Source organism: Podarcis bocagei (genome assembly GCF_964188305.1).
Source record: "Podarcis bocagei genome assembly, chromosome: 5".
Lineage (NCBI taxonomy): Eukaryota > Metazoa > Chordata > Lepidosauria > Squamata > Lacertidae > Podarcis > Podarcis bocagei.
Genome location: NC_138129.1, coordinates 45373660 through 45400340, shown reverse-complemented (window position 1 = coordinate 45400340; position 26681 = coordinate 45373660). Strand labels below are relative to the sequence as shown.

The 26681-nt window shown below is 41.2% G+C and overlaps 2 protein-coding genes across 2 annotated transcripts; both read left to right on the top strand.

The window, feature by feature from the left end:
• Positions 1 to 256: 256 nt before the first annotated feature.
• LOC308586674 (acidic mammalian chitinase-like) lies at positions 257 to 9649 on the top strand (the record flags this gene model as incomplete). Its single annotated transcript, XM_081193527.1, has 11 exons — positions 257 to 281; positions 977 to 1006; positions 1872 to 2076; positions 2552 to 2608; positions 3668 to 3833; positions 4518 to 4636; positions 5698 to 5821; positions 5923 to 6105; positions 7154 to 7270; positions 7479 to 7614; positions 9287 to 9649. The coding sequence occupies 11 exons, from the start codon at positions 257 to 259 to the stop codon at positions 9568 to 9570; spliced, it is 1446 nt and encodes a 481-aa protein (XP_081049653.1). The 3' UTR covers positions 9571 to 9649.
• Positions 9650 to 17901: 8252 nt separating this feature from the next.
• Positions 17902 to 26385, top strand: LOC308587738 (acidic mammalian chitinase-like; the record flags this gene model as incomplete). The annotated part of the gene is made up of 11 exons (XM_081195505.1): positions 17902 to 17926; positions 18676 to 18705; positions 19486 to 19687; positions 20589 to 20645; positions 21424 to 21589; positions 21720 to 21844; positions 22932 to 23052; positions 23138 to 23323; positions 24020 to 24136; positions 24944 to 25079; positions 26050 to 26385. The coding sequence occupies 11 exons, from the start codon at positions 17902 to 17904 to the stop codon at positions 26313 to 26315; spliced, it is 1431 nt and encodes a 476-aa protein (XP_081051631.1). The 3' UTR covers positions 26316 to 26385.
• Positions 26386 to 26681: the final 296 nt, after the last annotated feature.

Below are 26681 nucleotides of genomic sequence, written 5' to 3'. Positions count from 1 at the left end.
TTCTATGGGCTATTCAATGCCATTGCAATCTTTAGGGGACTTTGGGAGATTTTATCCTTGTGAAGGCTTCTGAGCAGTTGTTGACCTTGACTAAATGAAATTTTCTACCTGTGATATTTCATCTGAACTTTTTGGAAGTCTTATCTCCCTTATTGCAGGTGCCTGGGTCCCACAATGATAAGAGGGATTTTGCCCTCTACATAAAGCAGATCTTACCATTGGGAGTTGGGCACTCACAGTTGGAAAAACCAGGAAGATGGGGAAGGGTCTGTTGTGCTTTGGTGAGTATACCTTGCAGTTTTCAAGCTTCCTACTACAATTGTTAGGAAGGACAGAGGTTTCCTACAGAGTTGGTCTTAATAGCCATAGAGTGAATGTTCTAGAAAAGGTTTCACAGTATTGTCTTCTGAGAATGAGCAATAATGTTCAAAATGCTGTCACATGCTTTGGAACTCTTGTTATTAGAGTTATGCCAAATTTGTGCCAACATAAAATGTATGGGGGAAATGTGGAGCTACTGAGAGTGGGATTTCTCCAATATTTTTGAAAGAAGGCATCTTCCTGAGGTGATCCCGGGTAGTCAGAATCTACTTAGAAAACACTTAGATAACACTATCTCATCATGTCATCATTCAGTCAGTTAAATATAGCTATGTGATGATACCGTGAAGCCAAATCAGAGAGAAGGTTGGAAACTCAGGCTTCTTGGTGATGCCAGGTACAGTAATCAGCTGGGTTTGACTACACAGTGATGTTACAAAGCCAAATCAGAGTGAAGGGAATGCTTTTGGTGAACTATTCTGTTCTGCCTTGTAGCAGAATCCTAAAAATAACCCTAAAAGTGGGTATAGGGTGGTGCTGGTTCATCGCACAGGTGGTGCTTTGTGTGAAGCATGGCCCCTCCATTTTGATTCAACTCTACATACTGATGAAAAGATTTTTATCTGTTTCTAACACGTTCGCTTTTCTTTTGCAGGTTTGGCGGTTCTGCTGCAGCTGCAGCTTGGTGAGAAACTTTCCCTATATGGTTAATGAGACTAAAGTAAGGGTGGCTTTCTAGTGAGGCAGAGTGTTTAAACCAGCCATATTCACTATGCTGTTATAGTCCACAAGGGGTCACACAGTGAATATGACTGCTTGGGTAACAAATGACTATTACAGCATTAACGTGTCTGGAAGGGATAAAGCTCTTTAAAAGTATAGTTTATAGATATTTTGGCATGAGGATGCCATAGGGAAACAACTTTGGAAGCTCAGTAGGATCAATGAGAAGGAGACTAGACTACCCTGAAGGATGTTGGAGTTATTTCAAACCATATGTGATTATTCCTCCAGTTGTTCATTTTTTTTTAAATCACAGTACAGTCTTGCATGAGACACATGGTAGGAAAAGGGGATGTTTAACCCTTCCACCTGTTCATCTTTGAAAATAGTCATGCCTAGCTATTTTCCCACTCACTAAGGAAAATATAAAGGCTCCCTGTGCATGTATTTTTCCAACTTTGTACAATACTTTAAAACCCTCCAATTCTGAAACAAAGTAGCCCTTCTGCCAATCCATGCATTTTTTTTGGAGGGGGGAGACGGACATCTGTAAAGGAGAGCCTGGTATACATGCACAAAATCTCCCTGTTTTGGAACTCTGAGCAGGGAGAGCTAATATTCACAAGGAGGTCCCCTTTTACAGACACCTTCCCTGTGTGGGCAGTGGGAGGTGGATGGGGGAAATGCCCAACAAGGGCTAATTTGCAGCGAGTGGCTATTTTACTAGCTAGAATAGTTTTTATAGCATAGTTGTATAAGGCACAATGACAGCAAGGATGAAAATGAGCCCTGCAAATGTTGCTCATCTTGGTTTCACCCCTTTTCAGGTTCTGCCTACAAACTAGTGTGCTATTTCACCAACTGGTCTCAGTATAGGCCAGAGCCAGCCAAATACTTCCCAAACAACATTGATCCAAATCTCTGTACTCATTTGATATATGCCTTTGCCACTATGAATCAACATAAGATTGCCCCTTATGAATGGAATGATGAGGATAGGCTCTTCCCTGAATTTCAAGCACTTAAGAACAGGTCAGTATTTTCTTTCTCCAGAATGATTTGAAAACGGATGATTTTCCAAACATGTATGGAGGTGCAAATAGTATTGAAGACGGAATCACATATAACTGTTTTGATGCAAACGTGAGCACAAATAATCACGAATGCACAATAACAAACACATCTGGAGAGGCCCATAGTCTAATTACCATGTAAGTTTCATGCAAGCAAATCAAGATGAATCAATAGGTCATCTGAAGAAGCCCTGTCTATTTGTACAAGCATGTAACATGGATCCTTTTTTAAAATTTCAATTTCAAGAAATTGTTGCAAGAGATTTTGAAATAACAGAAATAATAATAATAATAATAATAATAATAATAATAATAATAGGCAACTTTGTGCCTTGGTTTTTGTTCAGCATCTCAACATTCCTTTAACATTTCACTTTTGACTCTGGAATCACCATGCAAGTTTCTAGACTGATATTCTCTTACATGTTTTACAGCAACCCCAATCTTGTCACACTGCTAGCTATTGGAGGCTGGAATTTTGGCACACAGAAGTGAGTATCCTTTCCACATACATACTAAACTGTGACAGTATTAAGACTCTGAACCCATAGAGTGTGTTCCTGTTGAGCATTTGAAACGAAAGCAGACATAAGGTTCAGGCCACAGTGATAGCTATGGACAAGCAATGATCTGAAATTAAATTCTGACACTGATTGAGGAATAAGGTATGGGTTGTGATAACAAACCACCCCAGTAGGGTAAAAGTAACTTTTGATGAGGGGTTCCAGTGACCTTGTTATCTAAGAATAGGGTCAATAAAAAGTGATGATAATTGACATGATACCTGCAGAACTGTGTATGCTGTGTTCTAAATAAAAACACAAAAGCAACAAATCACAATTTTGTGCTATGATAATCTAGTTCTATGCCAATAATTCTGAGTTCTGTATAAATTATTACAAAATGGACATATTTGCATATATTTCTTTCATTTGCACAACGTAATCTGATATGGCTAACCAGAGGAAGCTATTCCTTCTGACTTCTGAGCATGAGGGAATGTCCAACTGTCATACTTCTACTGGGTTCCTCTTACATGTTTCACAAGTCGCTTGCCCATGGGCAACATCTGCATGACTAGAGCAACATTTAAAGGACTCAACCCTATGAGTGGGGACTGATTGCATGGACTTCAGTCAAGGAATCAATGCTTTGCCAGGAAGGAATGCCGGTTACATGGGAAAGATCTATATGATCAGACCTCTGACCAGTGATTGGGCCATTTTAACATTACTTGAGCTGTGTTGGAGATGGTCTTGGAGAAGTGGCTCCAACATGGTTGTGATAAAGTTTATAAAGTACATAGCAGCATGCATTAAGTAAGGGAACAAATTTGATGCAATTCTTAGGGTGTAAATTGCGCATTCACTACTAATCTTTCACTGTGCTTTATACATACTCCTGATTATGGGAGTATGTGTGATATCAGTTGCATAAGAGAACATACATACATTAAACAGCATAATATATTTTGTTTAATAAAAAGTGAATGATATCTAAATGGCATGCAAGGGCATGTGGGAAACTATCTAAGAATCCCCTCTTCCTAGATTCACTGAAATGGTTGCCTCAGCTACCAATCGAAAAATCTTCATTGATTCAGTGATTGAATATCTTTGTAAGTTTGGGTTTGATGGGATTGACCTGGACTTTGAATACCCAGGATCGAGGGGAAGTCCTCCCGAAGACAAGCAACGCTTCACAATCCTGATTCGGGTGAGAAACCAAGACACTAGTTTTGATAATCCCTCGCAATCTGTGCTTCAGAAAATCAGCAGTAATGTTTGATTCCCAAAACCCCTTTGAAACCACACTTTCCTTATGTCTTACAGTTGTACATAAAGTTTATGTGCAGTTATTCACTACGCCGGATTTATGTCCTGCACAAAAGCTTAAATGATTGGGACAAAATATTTTTGGCATAATATTTTGTAGCCTTTCTGGCTTTTGTCACTTTAAACAACACAATTGTTAGATTAGCACTGCTACACCAGAGCTGCACACTGTACAACAGGTGACACTCTTCCTCCAAGGATTTAAAAGAATAGCAGCATCAGCAGCTAAAATATAAGCAACAGGGCATGACCAATAACTTAGTAATAATAATGACTTAAATGGGTGTAGGCATGTTGGTCACTTGCAGAAAACAATGGAAGAGAGTTCAGTAGCACCACAGGACACTAGTCTGTTAATCTTTAAGGCAGGAGTAGGGAACCTCTGACTTCTGAGCTGGATGTGGCCTGTGATGGGTTCTCAAATGGGTTCTCAAATAAAAGATTTTATGAGAAGCAATGGGAAGGGGCTGTTTCAATGTCTCCTATAGAAATGTGTGAATAATAGATACTCATGAGAAACAACAGTAAGGTTTGACATGATTCTCAATACTGTATCTCTCCATAGGAAATGCTGGCTGCCTTTGAGAACGCTAAATGTAATGGGAAAAGGCTTTTGATCACAGCAGCAGTTTCTGCTGGCAAAGGGACCATTGATGCTGGATATGAAATTGCTGCAATAGGACAGTAAGTACCAGGAAGCTCAAATGAGGATTTCAACTCTGCTCCTAAATCAGTGGTAGAATGTCCATTTTGTGCAGTTAAGTACCAGTGTCACTGATGAAAACCTAGGAAGATTATAGAGTCATACCATAGCCTGGTACTGGATTTCCCAGCGTTTCTTATGTCATTACTCCATGAGAGGGGTTCTCATATTTTTTACCCCAGGGCATCACTTGAGATAACTGAAAACTACCAAGGCCCACCTTGGCTCAGAGCCAGAGCCAGTCACATATTGGTGGTGGAGCCTGGCCTAGTAAGCTGGCAAATATCAACACCATTTTCTGCTGATATCTAATCACTCTCTTGAAATTGATAAATTCTTCTCCACAATTATTTTCTTGTGGAAAGGAATTCCATAGTTCAGCCTTCTTCGAGCTAAGTACAGAAATAATCTCTGGAGGTTTTGTAACTCGGAGTCCCTGTTTTGGGCAGAATCTGCTAATCCAGAAGTGCTGAGTGAAGACAGCTTTTGATTTTATATTTTCCCTTCTGCTTGTCCACAGGCTGCTCAAAGTATTTTTTTTTATTCTTGTGTTGCCTTTCTTCTCCCACTCTTCTATCACATTTCACTTGTACCCCATTCCTCTCCAAACTGTGAGTTTCTTTCACCTTTCCTCTCTACCCCTTTGACATTTACTTCCTCCTAGAGCATCTTCCCTCTCTTATCCTCTTCTCTGTTCCTAGTTTATTTATTTTTCTAAATATTTGTCTTCTGTCTTCAGCACCTCCTCTTGCCCTTTCCCCACATAGGAGGGAGATCTCCTTTTCCTCCTTGCTCCCGAACATCTGTGTCCTGACCACTATGTGAGGAGCTGCAGGTGTTGGCACTGGCCCAGCCAAAAACTACAGCATAGCTAAGGGGGCAGGGGCACAAGGTGGGTAAGTGAGGAGGTACTGTGGCACTGAGGCCCCCCTAAAAGTGGTCCAAGGCCCACTGGTAGTCCCCAGCTCACTGCTTAAAACACAGTGGTCTGTAAGAAACCATGTACTAGCTATAGCACATGGTTTTGTTTGATTTATTCCAGACTTTTAGATTTCATCAGTGTAATGACATATGACTTCCATGGTGGTTGGGATACCTGCACAGGACACAACAGCCCATTGTATGTGGGATCCAAAGACCAGGGTGATTTAAGGTATTTCAACTGTGTAAGTAAAGCCTCCTGATCCTAGAAATGCTATTATTGTGTGTTTTTCATGAGACAGATGAATATACTGAGTCCTAATTCCACCCTTCCCCTTTTCCTCAGGATTATGCCATGCAATACTGGAAGGACAATGGTGTCCCAGCTCAAAAGCTGCTTATGGGATTCCCCACCTATGGGCGCACTTTCAGGCTTACTTCATCAGATACAGGTGTTTGTGCACCTGTATCTGGCGCTGGCTCTGCTGGCCCTTACACCCGCGAGGCAGGCTTCTGGGCCTACTATGAGGTAACTCTCTTGCGCAACTCTCTTTCAAGCTCCGCTCCGCTTGTCAGGCTTTTCATGCAGGCTAAATGTGATATGACTGTGTATATGTTTAGTTCCTGGGTCAAAGGGGGAGTACTTGAAGAAGGAGCTTCCTGTAGAGGTGAGTAGGAGGAAGAAGCCCAGAGACCTAGGAGTAAGCAAGGCTCTTTGTCTGCTGTAAAGCAACTCAACAACTGCTTGCTTTAATAAGCACTTTCTCTGCCTATGTTGGACAACCTGGAACAACAGCATCTTATTAAAAAATTAATTAAATGGCAATTCTAGAGAAAAGGATGAATGTGGAAGTATCCTTAGTTGGAGCTGAAAGACTTAGCATTCCATGTCCTGTCGCCATCTTGTGCTCTTGCAACATTGCTTAATGGCAACAGGTCCGCTAATAATGTCCCATGCAATATGAGAGGACTACCACATAGCGCAGTTGGCATGGACTAAGACTGATAAACTAATGGATTGCATGTTCTCACAGTGCTGGCACATGTTCCCAAGTAGTGGCATTATTGGAAGGCCACCCCTCCCCACATACTATACTCAGTCTTAGATTATTTAAACACCCAATTAGAGAACCGGACTACAATAGTTTTGTCATAAATGTTTCTCTCTATAGCTATCATGCTTATGCCAGCATTTTAAACAATATCAGACATTTACCTTATCAAATGTGATTTCTTGTGCTCAATAATAGGTGCTTAGCTGTGGCTTGCTTTTCTTATCCTCTGTTTCCAGGTCCACACCCTCTTTTTAGATTTGTTCTAGAGGTCCAGTTTGAAATATTAATGATTTACTCTACACAGAGGTTCAGATCAAGGCCTTAGAAAAATGTGGCCATTCAGAGATAGATGTGTCAGGGGATGCTCTGATATGAGAGAAAATCCTTCTCAGGAAACCCTAACCCTTATTAGTTTTTAGGTGCCTGAATCAGCACAAAACAGGGGCCAAAGCTGAGCCCACAATGATGTCCTCTGGTATTAAGAATTGCAGAATGATTTTTTTTTTGGTAATGTTTTCACAGATTTGCACATTTTTAAAAACTGCCACAAAAGAATGGATTGATGACCAGAAAGTTCCATATACCTACAAGGGTAATGAATGGGTTGGATATGATGACATTTGCAGCTACAAATACAAAGTAAGATGAATGTGTTTCATTTTCTTTTTACCATTTTCCTAAAATTAGGACATACGTGGACTGCATGTTTGAACTGACATGGGATTTAGCAAAGATGTGAATTATCGCTGTCCAAATAAGAAGTGGTTTGAGTAACAGATATGAAATGAAAAGGAAAAATGCTGTGGAATTTTTTTATTAAATAGCTTTTTGTTTTGTTTTTTGCCAGGTCAAATACCTGAAAGAGAACAATTTTGGAGGTGCCATGGTTTGGGCAATTGATCTTGATGATTTTCTGGGTACATTCTGTAATGAAGGAAAATATCCTTTAATAAATGAGCTGAAGAGACTTCTTGAATCAAATGGTAAGCTGTTTCCAGAAGGGTAGCCATGTTAGGATCTTGTGGCATCTTAAAGATGAGCAAATTCCCTATGGCAGAAGTGTTCATGGGATGGATACAGTTCATGGCATGAGTTGCATGAAGTAGCAAACAGATATACAAACAAAAAGGGTGATGGTGGGAATGTAGAGGACTGAGGTAAGAGGAAAATGAAATGCAGAAAGAACAGACTGTGTTGATTACCTGAAAGCAAGATAGTGACAGTGACAAATTAGCAAGGCAGCAGTGATCGTGATGACACCCTGGCATTAACTTAATCTCAGTTTAAGCTACCAGTGACAGAAATGAATTGCCTGATAAACTATAGTTCAGCGGTTTCCCACTGAAGTTTCCATCTGTAACTCCTTTGTTCAATGATCTAGGACACTTGGAAAACTTATTCCTGCTCAGTTATGTTATTGTTAAGTAAATAGGCATGGTTAAGTAAATAGAATATTTGACTTACTGTTTAAATAATGCTTCCAATATGGCTCCAAGACTAGGAATAGTTATACACTGCTCCTAAATCACCAGAAACAGTGTGAATGCTTAAGGATTCAGTCTCTGGCACGTGGTCATAACTGGTGACCTTGCACAGCAGCAATGTCAGGATCTTAGCACAATTGCTACGCCTCTGCTGCTCACACAAGGACACTCACATTGGCAGTGCGGAATGGAGCAAGGTTTCCCTTTATTTTTTTATGTTGCATTCCCTGGGCTTCTCATACTTAGGACATAATATCCTGGGATTATTTTAACCTCAGAATGATTCCACATAGGGCCAGATTTAGGTTTGATGAGGCCTTAAGCTACTGATGGTAATGGGGCCCTTTATATGTCCAGCTGTCCTTTGTCAACAACAAAATGTCGCTGTTTTTTGTGTTGAATATATGCTATACAGTGGAACCTCGACTTACATATGCCTTGTCTCACGGATGTTCCAAGTTGCGTCCGCCGCAAACCTGGAAGTAAACACTGGGTTTGCCATGATTTGTGCATGCCCGGAAGCAGCTTCTGTCATCTGTGCAGAAGCGCTCTACCGCCAAATTTGTTGATCATTTTAATACTTTATTTATTTGTAATTAAATTCATTAATGGTTTTATTACAATCAAGCAGCATATACCGGTAAATGTTGTGAATCAATCAATCAATCAATCAATCAATCAATCAATCAATCATGAAGCCATTTTCTAAAGTGTGAGAAGAGGACCATGCCTGTAAACAAACAGTGGAAATAAGCAACACCGAGTTGGGGATTCCCCTTGATATATCCATCATATGATCTCATATAATATGATCATATGATCCCATATAATTATGAACATACAGAATTCCTTTACAGGGTTCTGTGTTCAATGGGAGTCACAATTTCCCAAGCCTTAAGCCTGTCTCCCATGTGAAGTGCAGGTCAGCCCCTAGTTGATCATGTACCTCAATGAAATGAATAGCATTTGCAAGAAGGCAAGTAGACTGGACACCTTTGGTTTACATACGCACACAATGAGCTTTGCCTGGGAGCACTTTCTTATTTATTTATTTGTATCTAAATTGATATGACCTGTTTGCATAAACACACCTTCCCTGGGTGGCTTAGTCCTTTAGTATGATTCCGTAGGAATATGATTTTCTCACTGTGTTGTTAAATATTAATTTTAGAGCCTATTGTGCCAGACTGCCCTGGTGGTGTAACTCCAACCCCTTCCACAACTACTACTACAACTAACGGAGGAGGAGGAGGAGACCCTACTCCTCCTCCTGCAACTACAACTGTGGGGCCCCCAGTGCCTGGTAACTTTTGTGCCAACCAACCCGATGGTATGCATGCGGACCCAGAAGACAAGACCAAATTCTACGTATGCGCTAACCATCAGACTCACAGTTTCAGCTGTGCAGCTGGATTGGTTTTCGATGACAGCTGCAAGTGCTGCAACTACCCTTAAATATTAACAGGTGGTTTCTATCAAGGAGAGATGATTAAAATTATGTAGCCTTGTGGTCCTCAGCAGACCCCTTTGCCTACAAATAAAATCTACCAGGCATGGCTAAAGTATGTTTGTGCTGATGTCTTTTTGGTAAAATATATTGGCTGGGTGTTCTTACTTTCATTCATGATAAATTTAAAGAAGAAGATGTGACTTTTTATGTCCCTGGGCAAGATGTCTTGGAGCTAAATGTAGCTCACCCAACACAGGCTCGTGCATAGGAGGGAATCACCAAAGGGACTTGAAAATGGGGAGGGCATAATCCAAAGGCATACGATGCAGCAATTTTGTTAAAGTTAATACTAGCAACAGAGGAAGTTTTCTTTATCTAGCCCAGCACTGTCTACTCTGACTGGTAGAGATTCTTTAGATTTCCAGGCGGACAGTATTTCACAATTCCTGCTACCTGATCTCATTTTGTAGTTTTCTGTTGTGAACTGCCCTCAGAACTTTGGATGAAGGGCAGTATACAAATTCAATTAATAATAATAATAATAATAATAATAATAATAATAATAATAATAATAATAATTGGAGATGCCAAAGATTAAACCTTCAGCATGCTAAGCATCCCTCCCCAGTCCAATCTCAGTGTGGTGATTGCTTAGATGTGAAATTGCCCAGGAATTCCGTGTATTCTGCCCCCCATTCCATCACAGAAAAACAAACAAATAATAATAAACAGTATCTTAATTTAGGCTGGATTCTGCCCAAATTAATAGTGTTGCATGTTATCCCAATCTTTGAGTGATTCAAGATTCCAGAGGTTCCAGGTGTGCTTACTCACGGTCCATGTTTCCTTTTGGAAGTGAGGCACAGTGGAGACTGTGGTGTCTTTAGGATATGTGTTTATTTACATAACCTGAGCCTACGATGCAGGGTTTCACAGCATTAACCCCTCCTATGATGGAGGGGTTCACAGCATTAACAGAAACAAGAGGGTCTTGTTTCTCCTATAGCTGCAGCCTTGGATTCAAATAGACACCAGCCATGGGTCTAACCCTCTCTCCAGCTTGCTGCCTTTACCAGACTGCAACCTTTCCCCTCCAGGTCACATCCCAGCCAACTCTAAACCCTTTATTTTGTTCTTCTGAGCAGGAGGGTTCCCAATCACTTGACATCTAGTACAGAGCCCTTGCTGTCTTAATGGCTTTCTTAATGGCTTAGCACCTTCCTTTTGTCCTTCTAATGGCCCATAATCTCAGTTGGTTTTCTGCTCAGAAAATTGGCCTATCTTATATACTGTATTAACAATTGCCTTGATTAAATTCTAACCTCTACTGGGCCCAGGAATTTAGAGGAGTCTGGTACCCACAAACTCATAACAATATCACTCTGTTTAGAAATGACAACCCACCTTTTAACTTGCCAAAATACCCTAGCTGAGATCCAGAATAAATTAACAACACAACATGGGCGTGCAATACTGATGAAGCTCTGTGGAGCGGTGGAGTTACCGCTGCATCTGCAATCTGGTTACTCAGCAGAAGGTGGTGGTGGGGAGAGGTAGATTGGGTCTGAAACAGGCTTTCTGCTGGCGCTGCCAGTTGGGAGAGTAGCTTGGGCAGACCCCATTTCAGGGCCTTCTGTGGGGCTGCACTGGCAGCGATACCCCTGGCTAGCATCCTGCATGTCTGCAGATTCAGTGGGTGGGGTGGGTAAGGTCTGTGCTGGTGGGAGGCTGGCTGCACTGGCTGAAATGACCAAAGGAATGACTCCACTCAGTGCTTTTTTCTGGGGGGACACAGGGTGTGCATACCCCTAAACATTTTGTGAAAGCCGGTCACCTTCTGAGGTGGGCTGGGTTGCAGTCAGGCCTTGGACTCTTCCTGCATCCAGCGGGGGGCGTGGCTAGTTCCCTGCACCATAGGGGGAATCCCAGTAGTGTCATGGCCACAGCCAGACAGTCTGGTTGGCTAGGGAGCGTGGCTTGCGGCATTTAAACAGCCACGTGGCCGAGAGTTCGCCCTTCTGTTCCTGCTTCCTCGGATCTATGTTTGGCCTCATTGAGGGGCAATATTTCAATATGAGTTGGAAAATGAGAGTACCCCTAAACATTTTTTTAAAGAAAAAAGCACTGCCTCCACTCAATCCAAACCACATACATGAGAGGGGTGTATATGTTGAATTGCATTAAATATCAAGTTACAAAAAATAAAATATAAATAGCAGAAGGGCAGCAGTCAAATAAAGAGGCACAATTAAATCCCAAAGCAGCAGTAGAAGATCATCATGCCACAGTGCAATCAGAAGCACAGGCAAATAAATTATTTTTAATCCCTCTCCTACAATTTAACAAAGATGGCAGCAGATGGACATTTCCAAGGCAGGCTGGCCCAAGAACAGATGGCACTTCAGGAGAAGGGCATGTTAGGTGCCCAGGCCCCATTGTTCAACTTCTGATTGCCTTTTGTAAGCTGCCTTGGATCCCATTTTGGAGGGAAGGCATGGGATGTGTTGTGAACATTAGTTCTACTAAGAGTAGATGTATTAAGCGATTTGAGTAACTTAGGTCCCTTCATTTCAGTTGGCTGGATTCAACTACCTGGTTCCACTAGCAGAAGCCAGTGCAATGACTCCCACTAGCACAGAGGGGCTTTTCCAACTCTCTCTTCCCCTTGCATGCCCCCAAGTCTGCTCTGGAGGGTCAGAAAATCCCTGGAACAGCAGTTTGGGAGCATGCTCCAATGGGCAAACAGAAATGTTTGCGCTAATGGTACAATCTTCTTAGAGCACTGTTGAATTCCCCAATGGGTCTACTCTAAGTAGAATTTATTTAAACTTGTCGGGTTGATTCCAAGTAATAATTTATCCCTTTCATATATGGTGGAACATTTGCACACACAGATATGTAAATCTGTATTTATTTGTGCCATATATAAGCAAATGTAAAACAGTTCATAGCATAGAGGAACCTCTACAATTTAAAAATAATGTGCCCAACATCAAGAAATTGAAGTGTTCACCAACACTGGGTGGGCCACTGCTAAATAGTGTTTACAGTAGATGGCAGTCTTGGAATGTTAATCTTAGTCCACTAGCTCAAACCATCACCTCTCTCTCTCTCATCATAATAATCAACAGCAACATCCACTGAGTGTGTTGTAAACTAGATGAGTGGAATTTGATTTGTGCAGTGTTCTTGGTTTCTCTCTGCATTACATTATCCTATGCCCCCTAAAATCACTCCTGAGGGCCAAGCAACCCTCTGAATAGCACGTGTGCAGCAGGGCATGGGGATGCTGCAGAGGGATGAAATTTGTAGTTGTGCACACACTTTCAGAAGTGTACACTGAAAGCACATGGGGTGGGGCAAACAGGTGTGATTCCCATTTGGCTAGAGATGATACACATGATCAGTGCCAAGTGGTTACAGGCATACCATTATACTTTACTTCCCTGTCTGGTATAATGTATTCCTTTTGGGAAAGTATCATATTTTCTTCTTAAGGCTGCATTGTTAAGGGCAAACCTCTTGTGATAATGAGGAGCAGCTTATTAGCTATGTGCACAATTTATGCATGATGACTAAGATATTACAGTGGTACCTCGGGTTACAGACACTTCAGGTTACAGACTCCGCTAATCCAGAAATATTACCTCGGGTTAAGAACTTTGCTTCAGGATGAGAAAAGAAATCGTGTGGCGTGGCGCAGTGGCAGTGGGAGGCCCCATTAGCTAAAGTGATGCTTCAGGTTAAGAACAGTTTCAGGTTAAGAACGGACCTCCAGAATGAATTAAGTTCTTAACCCAAGGTACCACTGTATTGTTAAATACCATGGTGATTTTTAAAAATGCATAAAATTAACACTGAAAAACTTTTGCAATAGCTGAACTTTGTAAACCTTTTGTGGCCTGGGCAGGCCAGGAACTAGTTCCCATGTCTTGTTCCTCTCTAAGGAATCAAGTTCAGCCTTCATGGCATTTAACCATGGCTCAGCACCCTCTGAGGTTAAACTTTGGACCTCTTGGAAGCTTGAAGGTTCCCAAACCTTCTCTGAGTTACTAACAACAGCTGTATCTACGACGACTGTTTTAGCAAACTCTTCAGCATACCTTTTGGGTGGTTTACCCTATGTGGCCCTTTCAGATCTGCATCCTATACACAACTATGGGCCTGGGCAGGCTGCAGGTGGCAACAGAAAGCAAACTAAAAATGCTTTTGCAGTTCATCAAAACTATCCAGCAAATAAATTATTATTTTAATTTCTCTATTGCTGCGTTGAATATTTCATTCCAGCTAAGCGTTAACCACAAGCAGGGTGCTACAGTATACCTGAGCAATAATATCTGCTATGTGAAGTATGGACCCACCATATGGGCAGGCCGCAGGCCGGGTCGTCCTCTTATATAGCTGCTGGGATTGACAAGGCATCTGACCCTCACCTGAATCTCATAGCTCTCCTGTAGCTGCCTCTGATTAGTTATCATTTAACTCTTGGGGAAAATAATTAGCATCACATGTCATGCGCATGGAAGTTGCCGAACCAATTAACCAACTAGAAGGATTACTGTTAATAGTGCCCGTTTTCCTATAACTTGATATTGTCAGACAAATAAATGAGAGACACAGTGGTATATGGATACCAAAGCTCTGCCCACTCCAGCCCTGATGGCCAGCACTTATATTTCCTCAGCCCAGCCCCCTTGCTCCTCCTTTGGCTGCCTCTGTCCAATCAGCCTGGTTGAAATTCCTATTGGCTGTTTGCTAGAACCAATCATAAAAGATACACCCATTTCCTATTACCTTTTATGGGAGACAAAGAGCTATATTTCCTTCTATCCATAAATGGCAGACAAGTAGCCATATATCTTACATTTGCCTCGACAAGGCACCTTAATTACCAGATCATCTTTGCCCTATTGCCCTATTGCCCTATTACCCCTTCACTCCAAAACAGATGGCTAAAACAGATGGCTCATGGTTTTAATTTTTATCTTAAACAGAGATCTTGGGTTCACCTTCTAACACACCATCAATGAAATAAGAATCTAACATAAGAATCTAACATTTCTTACTTTCTAAATCCTTTGCATAATTACATTAAGCCAATACATTTCATACATTAACATATAGCTTTTTAGAAGGAAAGGAAATTAGTAAAAACAGTTTCCAAAAGCAACCCCTTAAATTTACACCCCCCTTTCAAGCCAGCTGCTGTTCCTATTAGCTCTTGCCCTTTAACCTTATGAAAATATGGCTCAAGTCTAATGGGAGGCACCTAGTATTATTTTCTGTTAAACAATAAATCTCACTATTTACTAACTCTTAATTGTGTTTTTGCAGCTTGATTGTATTCTGTAATATGTATGGTCACTGTAACCTTTGCTCCCAGCCTGTAATTTCCTTTTACAACTTTGAGGTACTCGTCTCCTGCTAATGCTATAAATCAGAGGGGCCCTGTTTAGGAAGATAAACCTCTGCCAAAGTACTTAGCCAGCTGGTTTCTGCCTGGCATGAAAGATACAAACATTTACAAATATATTTTTAAAGCTCATTTTAAAATACAGGTCTTGATCAGATGCCTCAATACCAGTGTTCAGTGATGTTTTTTCCAGCAAATGTACCATGTGGGTGGCATGTCTGCATCTTTAATCAGGCTAGGAGCTTGATTATATTATCCACAATTTGTTTATTTGCTTCAGAAAACAGCAGTGTCATCATAGCTTCCATAAAGTGTGGCGTCATAAAGTGAGTGATAAAATGGATTATGTTTACATCACTACTACAAGCCCCAAGTTCACATGCAGCCATTTCCATTAATTCACTGGGTAGCCCTGGATAAATGGATATATCTCAGCATTCGGCTTCAATCCTATGCACACAACTTTAAGTGTCATTGAATAAAGTGGGTCTTATCTTGTAGTAAACACACACAGAATTGCTCTTTACATTCCCAGTCTGTAAGTGTAAAAAGTACTATAGAGTTGGTTCATTCAGTTCAATCCTTTGCCCCAAGAGCATTCATTAAAAGATAGCCATAGCAACTTCTGTAAAAAAGGACCTAATGAGGAAATCTTCCAACCTCATTAGGTGACAACTCTGTTCCTGGTTGGTTCTATTCATTTGGCTGTTTTTGTAGCCTCTCAAATCTACACATCTATAAAATTGGACTTTTAAAAAAATCCTTCCAACTAGACCATCATAATCTCAATGGTCATCATCATGTGGTCTTCAACAAAATTGCTTTCCGGTCTCATCCAAAATATTCTCCAACTTTCCCTATCTTATGCTATGGCTTTTGTGTTGTTCGCTTCAGTTGACCAGAAATAGAAATGTGAGCAATGTAACCTTCATAATAAGCGTATAAAAACATTTCCCTCTGAATAATTGCTGTGGAAGAGTCTAACTTTGGCTTTGCATACGTGAAGGCAAACCAAGGCCGTTGAATAGGAAAGCCAAATGGGTATTTTCAAAACAATAGAAACTGCTTTGCTGTGGATATGGCAGGCTAAGTACAAACAGAGGGAGGTGGCTGGTGAGGCAAGAATAAATAGCCTTGACTTTCTTTCATTATTAGATGAAGCTCAATCAGTCAAGCTACTTGTCACGTTCTGAAGGTTAAGTTGACACCATGCCCAGTTAGAACATTTCAAAGAGTTTGCTCTGATTGATCAAATGTTTGCTCCACTCTTGCCAATATTTATCTTTATTCAAGGGGCATTCAGCAGAAAGATGCCAAAGGGGAGGAGGCTATTACTGAAGAAGTACTGAGTCACTGCACTTCTCTTATATCACCCTATCCAAGTCAACAAATCTGAGAAACTCAGATGTTGAACATCTGAATTGCTCTATGACTGGCTCAACAAATAGCATCATCAAAATGGAACCACCTAATTAAACCAGGGCTGTGGAACCTGTGGCCTTCCAGATGTTCTTGAACTACAACTCCTATCATCCCTGATCCCCCCCCATGCTGGTTGGGCCTCCAACATCATGGTCCAACACCATCTGGAGGGCCAGAGGTTCCTCGCGACTGTATTAAAACCCTGGGTACTTTGAATATTAGTGCTATGGTTTATTTCCAGCCTGCCATCAACATGGAGAGAGAGCATCACCTGCTGATTCAAAATTGATTATGAAACCTGCCGATGTAGTCCTGGATGTATGATGGATCAACACAAATATTTGACTAGGATATGCAACAAAATATATTTGAATATGCATAAAAGCAGAAACCAGTGACATCATGTTCTGCACCATTTTTCAAAAGCATGCAAAAACTGACCCTGACTGTATTTGCCATGCAAATTTGTTATGGGGGTATAATTTCAAACAATAAGAGAATTTGTTGTCAGGTGAAATGTACACACATTTTTGCTGGGCCCACTAGGATAAGACACCTGCAGTTTTATTTGTTATTATTTTATTACATGAATATCCTTCTCTCCCCCTAAGGAGCTCAGGGAACATAGATGGGTTTCTTCCCTATTTTATTCTCACAGCACCCCGTGAGAATAAAATAAGGTCAGGTAACAGGGGATGGAAATTCAGTTCACATTTAAAGCAGAATCTATAAAATTTGCAAAACAATATGAAAACCACAACACAACCATCTTTCAATGTTCACACTTACCCAAATTTTGCAAGGGAGTTCCCCAACCAAAAAATGTTTACAAAAATGCATATATTTGGAAAAAGTGTGCATTAAAATGAATACAGTCATACCTTGCAGCCAATCAGAAGCTGTGATTTGGTTTTTGAATATTTTGGAAGTTGAAAGGACTTCTGGAACGGATTCTGTTCGACTTCCAAGGTACAACTGTATCTTAGTGAAAATAACACACAAGCCTGCATTATATTAGGAGAACTTGCTAACAACAATAAACTTCATCCAAAAATGTGTTTATTAGGAAAAATTCACACTAAAATGCCGAAGAATTTTCACCAGGACAAAAATATATAAAAAAAAATTGCTGCAGAAATGTAGAGAACTGAATTGAAGATTGGAAAAACGAGAATCTGAGAGAACCAAAATGGACACATCCTTCCCATCCCTGGTAGTGATTGTTCCAAGAGCAGTTCCCCTAGTTTGACCATTATATCACATGGGTTCTCTTTAGGTCTTTGCCAGGGTAGAGACTTTTGAAGTGATAGTCAGATGCTCAAGTTGCTGTTGCCCTTGAATACATGAGATTTTATTGATTGTTCTATTTGTCTGGGTAGTATGCAATCTGGTGGGTGTACCACAGGTGTGTGGGTTCCACAGTGATAGCTGGTATTTCGGCCTCCATATAAAGCCTTGCTCATCTCCAGATCTGGACTTCCATTCGAAGTCAGGAGGAAAGATGGGGAAATGTCTGCTGTGGGTTGGTAAGTAACTCTTGCATTCTCGAGACCTGCCAACTGTTGAAACCAGATTTTTTTAAAAAAACATCCCTGGAAAGCTTTGCATTATGACATCTTTCCCTATTAAGTTTTGCATTAATACACAAATTTTGCTAAAACATTTGCTTAAGGGCAGATTCAGTGGGTGAACAGTTTCTTTGTGGTCAGGGTCATTTGATGGCCCGATATGAGATCAGGAAGTCTTATTACTGGCAACCCACTTTCCCAAGCGGGAATTTCAGAGGCACTTCTGAGTTTAGGTTCTTTGGATGAGAAAGCATCAGTGCTTTGAGAGCATTCAATTTGTTCACAAATATAGAAGCAGCTCATAGTGGAGCCGACAGGAAAGCTGCTCATCTTGCACCAACCCCTCAAAGACAACAGTTGCACTCCAGGGATATTTCCACTTCATCAAACACACAGTCTCCAAATTCAAAAGGCCAAACTGTTTCTCTGTCATCTCCCTTAGCACTGGGGCATGGGGAGGTGGGACACACGAAGGAGCTGATTCAGTGAAGGCTGCCTCGCCAGTGTAAGTACCAGAGCTGGGAATGTATCACAGCTTCAAGTCCTCCTACTGTTGGCCATGGGATAGGTTTGTATTCTTAGACATAACACACTTTGGGTAGCTTTATGGATGCTGGGAAAACATTAACAATGGAATGGAACCCTGCTCATGGTGTTTCTCATTTGCTCTTTTTCTATTATTCTTATTCTGTCATTTTCTTTTGCAGGCCTGGCCATTTTGCTGCACCTGCAGCTGGGTAAGCAGCTTATTCGTTTTATTAGTTTGTGTCCATGTGGCTGCATTAAATATGTGAAGATGCATCATGACCTGATTCCCACTAATGGAAGGAACTGAACACCAATAAATAAAGTCACACTAATGAAACATTTACAAGATGCCGCTCCCACCAATTTCTCTGAAATACAGAAATAGGGGCACAGTAGGGACAATGATTTACTAGGAGCAGGCAAGAACGTACAGACTGTTCCTGGTACAATAAGAGGGACAAGGGAGTACATGGCACTCATGGGGATAACTGAGCTCAAGGTTGCAATGACATGTTGTTGTCACAGGGAGAGGGACTGGAAGATGAGGGAGAGGGAAATACCTCAGTATAAAATACAGTGGTACCTCAGGTTACAGATGCTTCAGGTTACAGACCCCGCTAACCCAGAAATAGTACCTCGGGTTAAGAACTTTGCTTCAGGATGAGAACAGAAATTGTGTGGCGGCGGCGCAGCGGAAGTGGGAGGCCCCATTAGCTAAAGTGGTACCTCAGGTTAAGAACAGTTTCAGGTTAAGAAAGGACCTCTGGAACGAATTAAGTTCTTAACCCGAGGTACCATTGTACAGAAGTCCAGCTCAGATGATATGTAAAATCTAAAAATCCTTAGTTTAGTCATATTATTGCTGAAGAAAATGCATGTAAGAACAAACCCTGTGTGACTTGACTCAGTCATTGAATGTGTGACATGAATAAGCCACAAGCAGAGGTTTCTTCTGCCTAATTAACTGTGGTTTTCTTTTCTCCATCCAGGCACAGCTTATAAACTCGTGTGCTACTTCACCAACTGGTCTCAGTATAGGCCAAGCCCTATGGCGTATTTCCCGGAAAATGTCGACCCACAGCTTTGCACCCACTTGTGTTATGCCTTTGTTACTATGAAAAACAACGAGATAGCACCTTATGAATGGAATGATGAAGAACTCTTCCCTCAGATCCAAGCACTGAAAGAGAGGTCAGAATTATGAAGTTGTGTTAAGGTAGCTTATCTGAATCCTGCTTATAAATACAGGGTGATAAACAGTGATAGAGAAGACAGGCTGAGTGATATACAATGAAGTAGTTTCAATAGTGCTAGGTCTCTGGCTGCTCCTCCCTCTCTTTTCCCCACATGCCCCTTGCTCCCTCCCCATATCAGTTCTGGAGAGTTGGGGGAACCTACAGAACACATTTGAGGCATGCATGGGCGAAGGAGAGGGAGTGGAAGTTCTAAAGTGCAGCCAGAAATTCATGCGCTAATTGAACTACCTTGTTGGAAGCCACTCATTTAAATCAATGGGCATAAATAAAGTCCATTGATGTCACACTGTAATGACTTAGCTGGGTATTATCCATACTCTGCAACAGCTATAAATGCAGAATAAACTATCAGCACAGCACCAGTGCAGACACATATCTCCTTCTTGTGCCTGCATCTGTGGCACAGAAGAATTTGGTTGCTGTTGATTCTTGTCTCTGAAGGTAGTGGCAGAGTAAATTTTGGATTTCTTCCACTACTTCACTCTATAATTCTGTTGTTCACATGTTGCATGCAACTCATTTTGGTAGAAGTGGAATCTGCTGTTGTGCCTAAGGTGTCAAACAAGGGTGAGATCTCATGGATTCCTTCTAGTTTCAGATATTGGGTCATCAGTGCTGCATTGCGCATGCTGCATAATTCCATTGTATGGCAAAGGGTGATGTGAGCAAGTGGCTGCCAGTGTCAGTGTGGCCGCACAGCCAGATTTTATAGTTGAAAGGTGCAGTGCAAACACTGTCATTTTTCTTTATCATTAAAGAAAATTGTGTTGAGGGAGGGGTGTTTAAAAGCAGCAAAATAATTGTGCTCTTTGTACTGTGTCTGCCTTTTCTCACAGGAATTCGGAACTGGTGACACTGCTCTCAATTGGAGGATGGAACTTTGGCACTGAATTGTGAGTCTTTTCCTATTCATTTTATGCTGGCACCACTGATGGTGAGAAGGTTTCTGATAACACCATACATAGCCTGATTCCACTTCATGGGACATTACGCCTTGTTCTGCTATGTGCCAAAGGTTCATTGAATTCTGATGAAATATGTAACCCTACTTATGGTAGGTTTTTTAAAAATAATACTCTGCAGTTTTCCAGTGATCATGCCCAAAGGAATGATTGTGAGGTTGGGTGCTGGAAGGTGTTAATTGCTCAACACCAATTCTTGTCACGATGCCTATATTCTTCATTGGTGTACTGTTGTGGAGATGCTCTCTGTACATGGTCAAAGGCTTTTGTCAACATCTAATAAACAAACCATTGTTTATACACACAAGGTAAAACTTTGCAGATTCTGTCTCCTGCTAATCTGCATAAGCCAAGCTGATTTGCATTTCACTGAAGTGTGATATTACTTCAAAGATCAGAAACGCTCTTTGTCAAGATTTATAATTTGTATTCAACAGAGAAATGAAGCATTAATGTAATAAGGCGTGATAATGAGTACAGTGATGATGGCAAAAATGGGTTTTGGAAAATATTGAAATGTTGTGGTTCAGCATGATTACCGGTATGTTCAGCACATGCTCCAGCTCATATGAAGCACTTCTAAGTCCCAGATATTTCTGAACAAAGAATTAATGAAGAGTGCTTAACTCTGCTGTGTTATGCTCCAAAGTTTGTTTTTGTCTGCACTAGCAGGAAAAAAAATCATATTTAAGAGTGGACTTCTCCACAGGTTCACCATCATGGTTTCTACAGCTGCGAACCGCGAGACCTTCATAAATTCAGTGATTGCATACCTCCGCAAATATGGTTTTGATGGAATTGACCTAGACTTTGAATACCCAGGCTCTAGGGGAAGCCCTTCTGAGGACAAGCAACGCTTTACCACCCTGGTTCAGGTAGGAATGTCACCTCACCTGAATACACCAGTTGCAAATATTCTTGACCAATTTTACCTCCTTTACCCAAGACATTAATAAATTCATTTATCCTCTTCAATAAGCATTGCTCACCATTCATGTATCATAGGAAATGCGGGATGCCTTTACAAAGGAAGCTGCAAGAAGCGGAGCGTCCAGTCTGCTGATCACAGCTGCAGTGTCTGCTGGTGTGGAAACGATTGATGCTGGATATGAAATTGCTAAGCTAGGGCAGTAAGTAGAATTCTCAAGATACCCTGGGTCTAATTCAATGTGATCTTGCACAGTTATTGTATGCAGAAAGTACACCCTCTCCTTTTATAAATACAGGAACAGGTTGAAATCATAATGGCCATCTTTCCTAAATACAACAATTAATGCACCCTTTGTAAAAACACACATTACTAGGGTTGGTTTTCGACACTGCACATGAGCTCCTCAAATTTACCAGGACTGACAATTCTCTTGAAATGAATGGGATTTCCAAACCAGTGTTTTAAGGATCGGGTTTTAATATCCCTTGTAAAAGATCCTGGGAGATTCATTAGGTGTGGATGAGTGTTGGGCTCTTGCTGTTAGGATTGCAGTGGCTCCTCAAAGTCTGAGAGATTACTGAGATGCATGTTTTAGTGGATAAAGGAAGAATAAATTTTAACTGATTTAGAAGAGTAATGGACACTTTTTATTCAGAATGTAGTCTATATTGTAACCATGTAACACTGCAAAAACGTGTTTTGGCAATTGCTTTTCTTTCTTAACAAAAATAATAATAGACAAAAGTAATTAAAAATGGGAGTAGGATGCTTTGTGCTCCCCCTCCCACTCATAGCCATAGGTTGTATCCAGTTGTGACCCTCTGCTGATGGAAGGCACTTGGGCCTATCACAAGTTTCTGTTGATGGAAATGAGGAAGACAATTTTTCCTGATTTTCTCTTCTCTCTGCACTTCCCTCAAATCTGCTCAAATGGGTTGGTAGATCTTTTGGAACAACATAGTAGGCTGTGTGAGGGGAAAGAGGGAATTCACAAACCCCTTCCAGTCAAATAACACACACCTCTCCCATTGAATCAGAGCACCTTCTGTCAGCTAGGTTGGACTTCTGATCCATAGGCCTGAACTTGCATATTTTCCATATCTTACAAGGGCAAAGGGAAGTCTATGTATATGGGAGTCAGATTCAGTAAGTGCAAAATGATGCTCCATTTGACTGGTGGCATTTTAGCTCATTTCCCCACAAGAGCAAACCGCAATGACACGGTGGTTGAATTCGGTGCCTGGTGAGCCACTGCTTCCTAACGGATGATTACTGATTTGCATCAGACTCATGGATTTCATCAGCGTGATGACGTATGACTTCCACGGTGACTGGGATAGTATCACTGGATGCAACAGCCCCCTGTACTCAGGTTCTGACTGGTGTGACGTCGACTATTTCAACTGCGTGAGTAAAGATCCCTTGAAGCCCCTTTCTTATCTAGTAAGATTAAAATATATTGTAAAAGATGCACCTCTTTGTGTTTTGGCAGGCGTATGCGATGGAGTATTGGAGGGACCAAGGGGCCCCGGCTGAGAAGCTCCTCATGGGATTCCCCACCTATGGGCGTTCTTTCACGCTCAGTAATAGTGGCAGCACAGGTCTCTGTGCTTCAGTCTCTGGTGCTGGTCCCCCAGGGCCGTATACAGAGGAGGCTGGATATTGGGCTTACTTTGAGGTATGAAACCTGAGAACATGACGCTTTGTAATAATGAATTTTATAATGACACATATAAAAGGTTGAGGTTTGTTGCTGTTACTGAGAATATTTACTGTTGCTGTTACTGTGATGCAGTTCATATTTGCATTGGGGGGGAAAGGTCCACAAACCTCCTTCGTCCTTTCATGAGATACCAGAAGAGTTGAAAGACAAACTTACTTGCCCACCATCGTTTCTGCATTACAGTCGTGCCTTGGAAGTCGAATGGAAACCGTTCCGGAAGTCTGTTCGACTTCCAAAATGTTCAGAAACCAAAGCGCGGCTTCTGATTGGCTGTAGGAAGCTCCTGCAGCCAATTAGAAGCTGCGGAAGCCCCATTGGACGTTCGGCTTCCAAAAGAACGTTTGAAAACCAGAACACTCACTTCTGGGTTTTGATTCTTTGGGAGCCGAATTGTCCAGGAGCCAAGGCGTTTGAGATCCAAGGTACGACTGTACATGTCAAGTCCTCAGTGAGTCTAAATCAAGCTGCCTAATTTTCAGCCAGGCATTGTTCAGTTATGTGGGTAGCTACCTATCAGGGATGCTAAAGTACTGGATTTCCTGTATCAGCAGGAGCTTAGACTAGATGGCCTTTGACTCAAAGCAAAAAAGCAATAGCTTATTTGTTTCAAGGCAAGTCTGGATAATCTCATTAATTTCCTGTTTTTGATAGGTGTGCGCTTTCCTAAAGGATGCTGAAGTACGATGGCTGGAGGATCAAAAAGTCCCATATGCCTACAAGGGGAATGTATGGGTTACATATGATGATATTTGTAGTTATAGACACAAAGTAAGTCTTTTTGTTTGTTTTAAAACTTTATTTACTAATTCTATCTCTAAAATATTTATTTCTGATGTTGAGACATACATGATTACACTTGTTACTGAAGGGAGAATGATTGAACTTTACCCTCTTTTTCCTTGCCATACAATTTTATAAATGTCTAACATGTCTCCCTGTTGTTAAATTAACTGCAGGGAGAGCAGTAAGTTAAACATTTGTACCATTGTATGATAGTTGGAGGAGATTTTTGTCTGGTCCATACTTTAAATGAACCAAACCAATTTGTACTGCCTGGACTAATAGCCAGACCAGAACATAATTATCCCTCAGATTCCACACTTCTCCAAATGTTGTGATAAACTTCTTGGCTCAAATAACATATTTGGATGCATGAAAAAAAAGTATTTTAAGATAGAAATGAGTTTAAGTTTTTAAATCCATATTTTGTGATAAAATACATATTTAGATACAAATGTTCATACGGACTTGTTGTATGCAGATATATCACAGATTAATGTGGAAATGGGATGGAATAAACTTGAATGAACACATGCACAATTGATACAGAATGATTTCTCTATCCTCACCCTTAATCTTATCTTTTCTAAATTTAGAAGCCCCTAAACCCTGGAAGGTCTAATGGGTGGTCAAAGACAGTTCTTTTTAATGAATTAATTCTATGGAGGGTAATGATATACAAACTGTTATATCATCTATTTCTGTCTACCTTTTTGGGGTGATTCCATTGCATCTGTTTACATATGATGGCAAATCAGAATATATAGTCATTTTTTACATTTCTTAAAATTGTAGGCCAAATATCTGAAAGAGCATAAGTTTGGAGGCGCCATGGTTTGGGCCATAGACTTGGATGACTTCCGTGGTACTGAATGTAATCAGGGAATAAATCCTTTAATAACTGAGCTGAAGCGATTGCTTGAAACAAATGGTAAGAGAGTGTGATGGAGGGCAACTTTTTCATCTTCTCTAGTATTGAGATGGGAATGAAAAGTGCATAACATATACTGAGCAAGCCTGAATTGTTGGTATCCCTCTTGCTGGCCTTTCCCAATAGTTACAATAATGACAACCTAGGCGACTGTGTTGGAGCAGAAGTGCCTCTATATTATTACTTGGCGGGTTTGGTGCTTGAGAAGCCTTCTCTTTCACCCACACCAGGGGTTCTCAAAATTTCTAGCTCACTCAAGAAGGCTGGGAACTATGGCCACATGCATTGTAAATGTACATTCACAAAATGATGGTGCCGAGGCAGAGCCAGTCACAAATGGTGGAGGATGGAGACAGAGTTTGACATAATCAGTTGGCAATTACCGACATCATATTCTGTTGATATCTAATTCCTCTTCAGAAATGGTTCCTTCTTTTCTTCTCCCTCAGCCCGTCTGTCCCTTTTGCCTCCCTCCTTCCCATTTTCTCTTTTCCTTCCCTCAGACTTGGCTAGCCACTCTGCCCATTTCCTTTATTCTATTCTCTTCCTTCCCCCTGCCTCCATCTTAGCATGTTAAAGCCTTGTTCTCTAACCAGCTCCTGCACACACATACACCTCTGCACTGCACATGTTGGGGTCGGTTGCTGTTGGTCCAACCAAAAGCCTATGGTACATCCAGGAAATGGGCAGTGGTGCTGAGGCCCATTACTGGTTCTTAGCCTACAGTTTGACCAGCTTGATATATCTGAAAACTCTGATATCTGAGAGAGAGCTATCATTTCCTTGACTTGGGGAATGGACTTTGGTAGGGAACTGAAAGACTCTGTAGTCTCCTCCCTCGGTTGCATCCACCATGCTCATGCAGTGGAACTGAGGGAGATGAGGAGAACAGGGAAAAGAGAAAAGTGTCTCTCTGTGTATAAATGAGAATATCACAACTGTTAACACTAGCTGTTCAATTTTGTTTCAGATCCCATTGTGCCAAACTGCCCTCTGGTTGATCCTCCAAGTACACCTACGGTTGATCCTTCAGTTACACCCACAGTTGATCCTGTCGTCACGACGCCAGGGGATTCAGGAGATGAAACTTTTTGTGTTGGGAAAGTTGATGGCATCCATGCAGACCCCAAAGACAAGTCAAAATTCTACATTTGTGCAGGAAACCGGACTTTTCAATTTAATTGTGCAGCTGGCCTGGTCTTCAAAGACAGCTGCAAATGCTGTGACTACCCATAATATGAACACTACCCCAAACAAACAACAAAGATCAGGCATACTGTGGAAGTCTCCTCTTCTCCTAAATAAAATTGTGAAACAGCCATGGGGTTCCAGTACACAATCAATTCAAAGCCAGTACACAATAATAAGAACCATTATTAACACTATGCATCAAAACAGGATGCGAGTCACTGATTTTCTAAGGCAGTTTAGAAACAATTTGCTGCTTTAAAGTAGTGATTTGCATCCTATTTTGGTAGAGCAAACCTTAGCATAACAACTAGAACCATAGGAAATTGCCTTATCTTAGGTCCATTTTCTTGTCCACATAGCCCAGTATTGGCTGTAGCTCTTCAGAGTCTCAGGGAGAGGTTTTCCCCATCA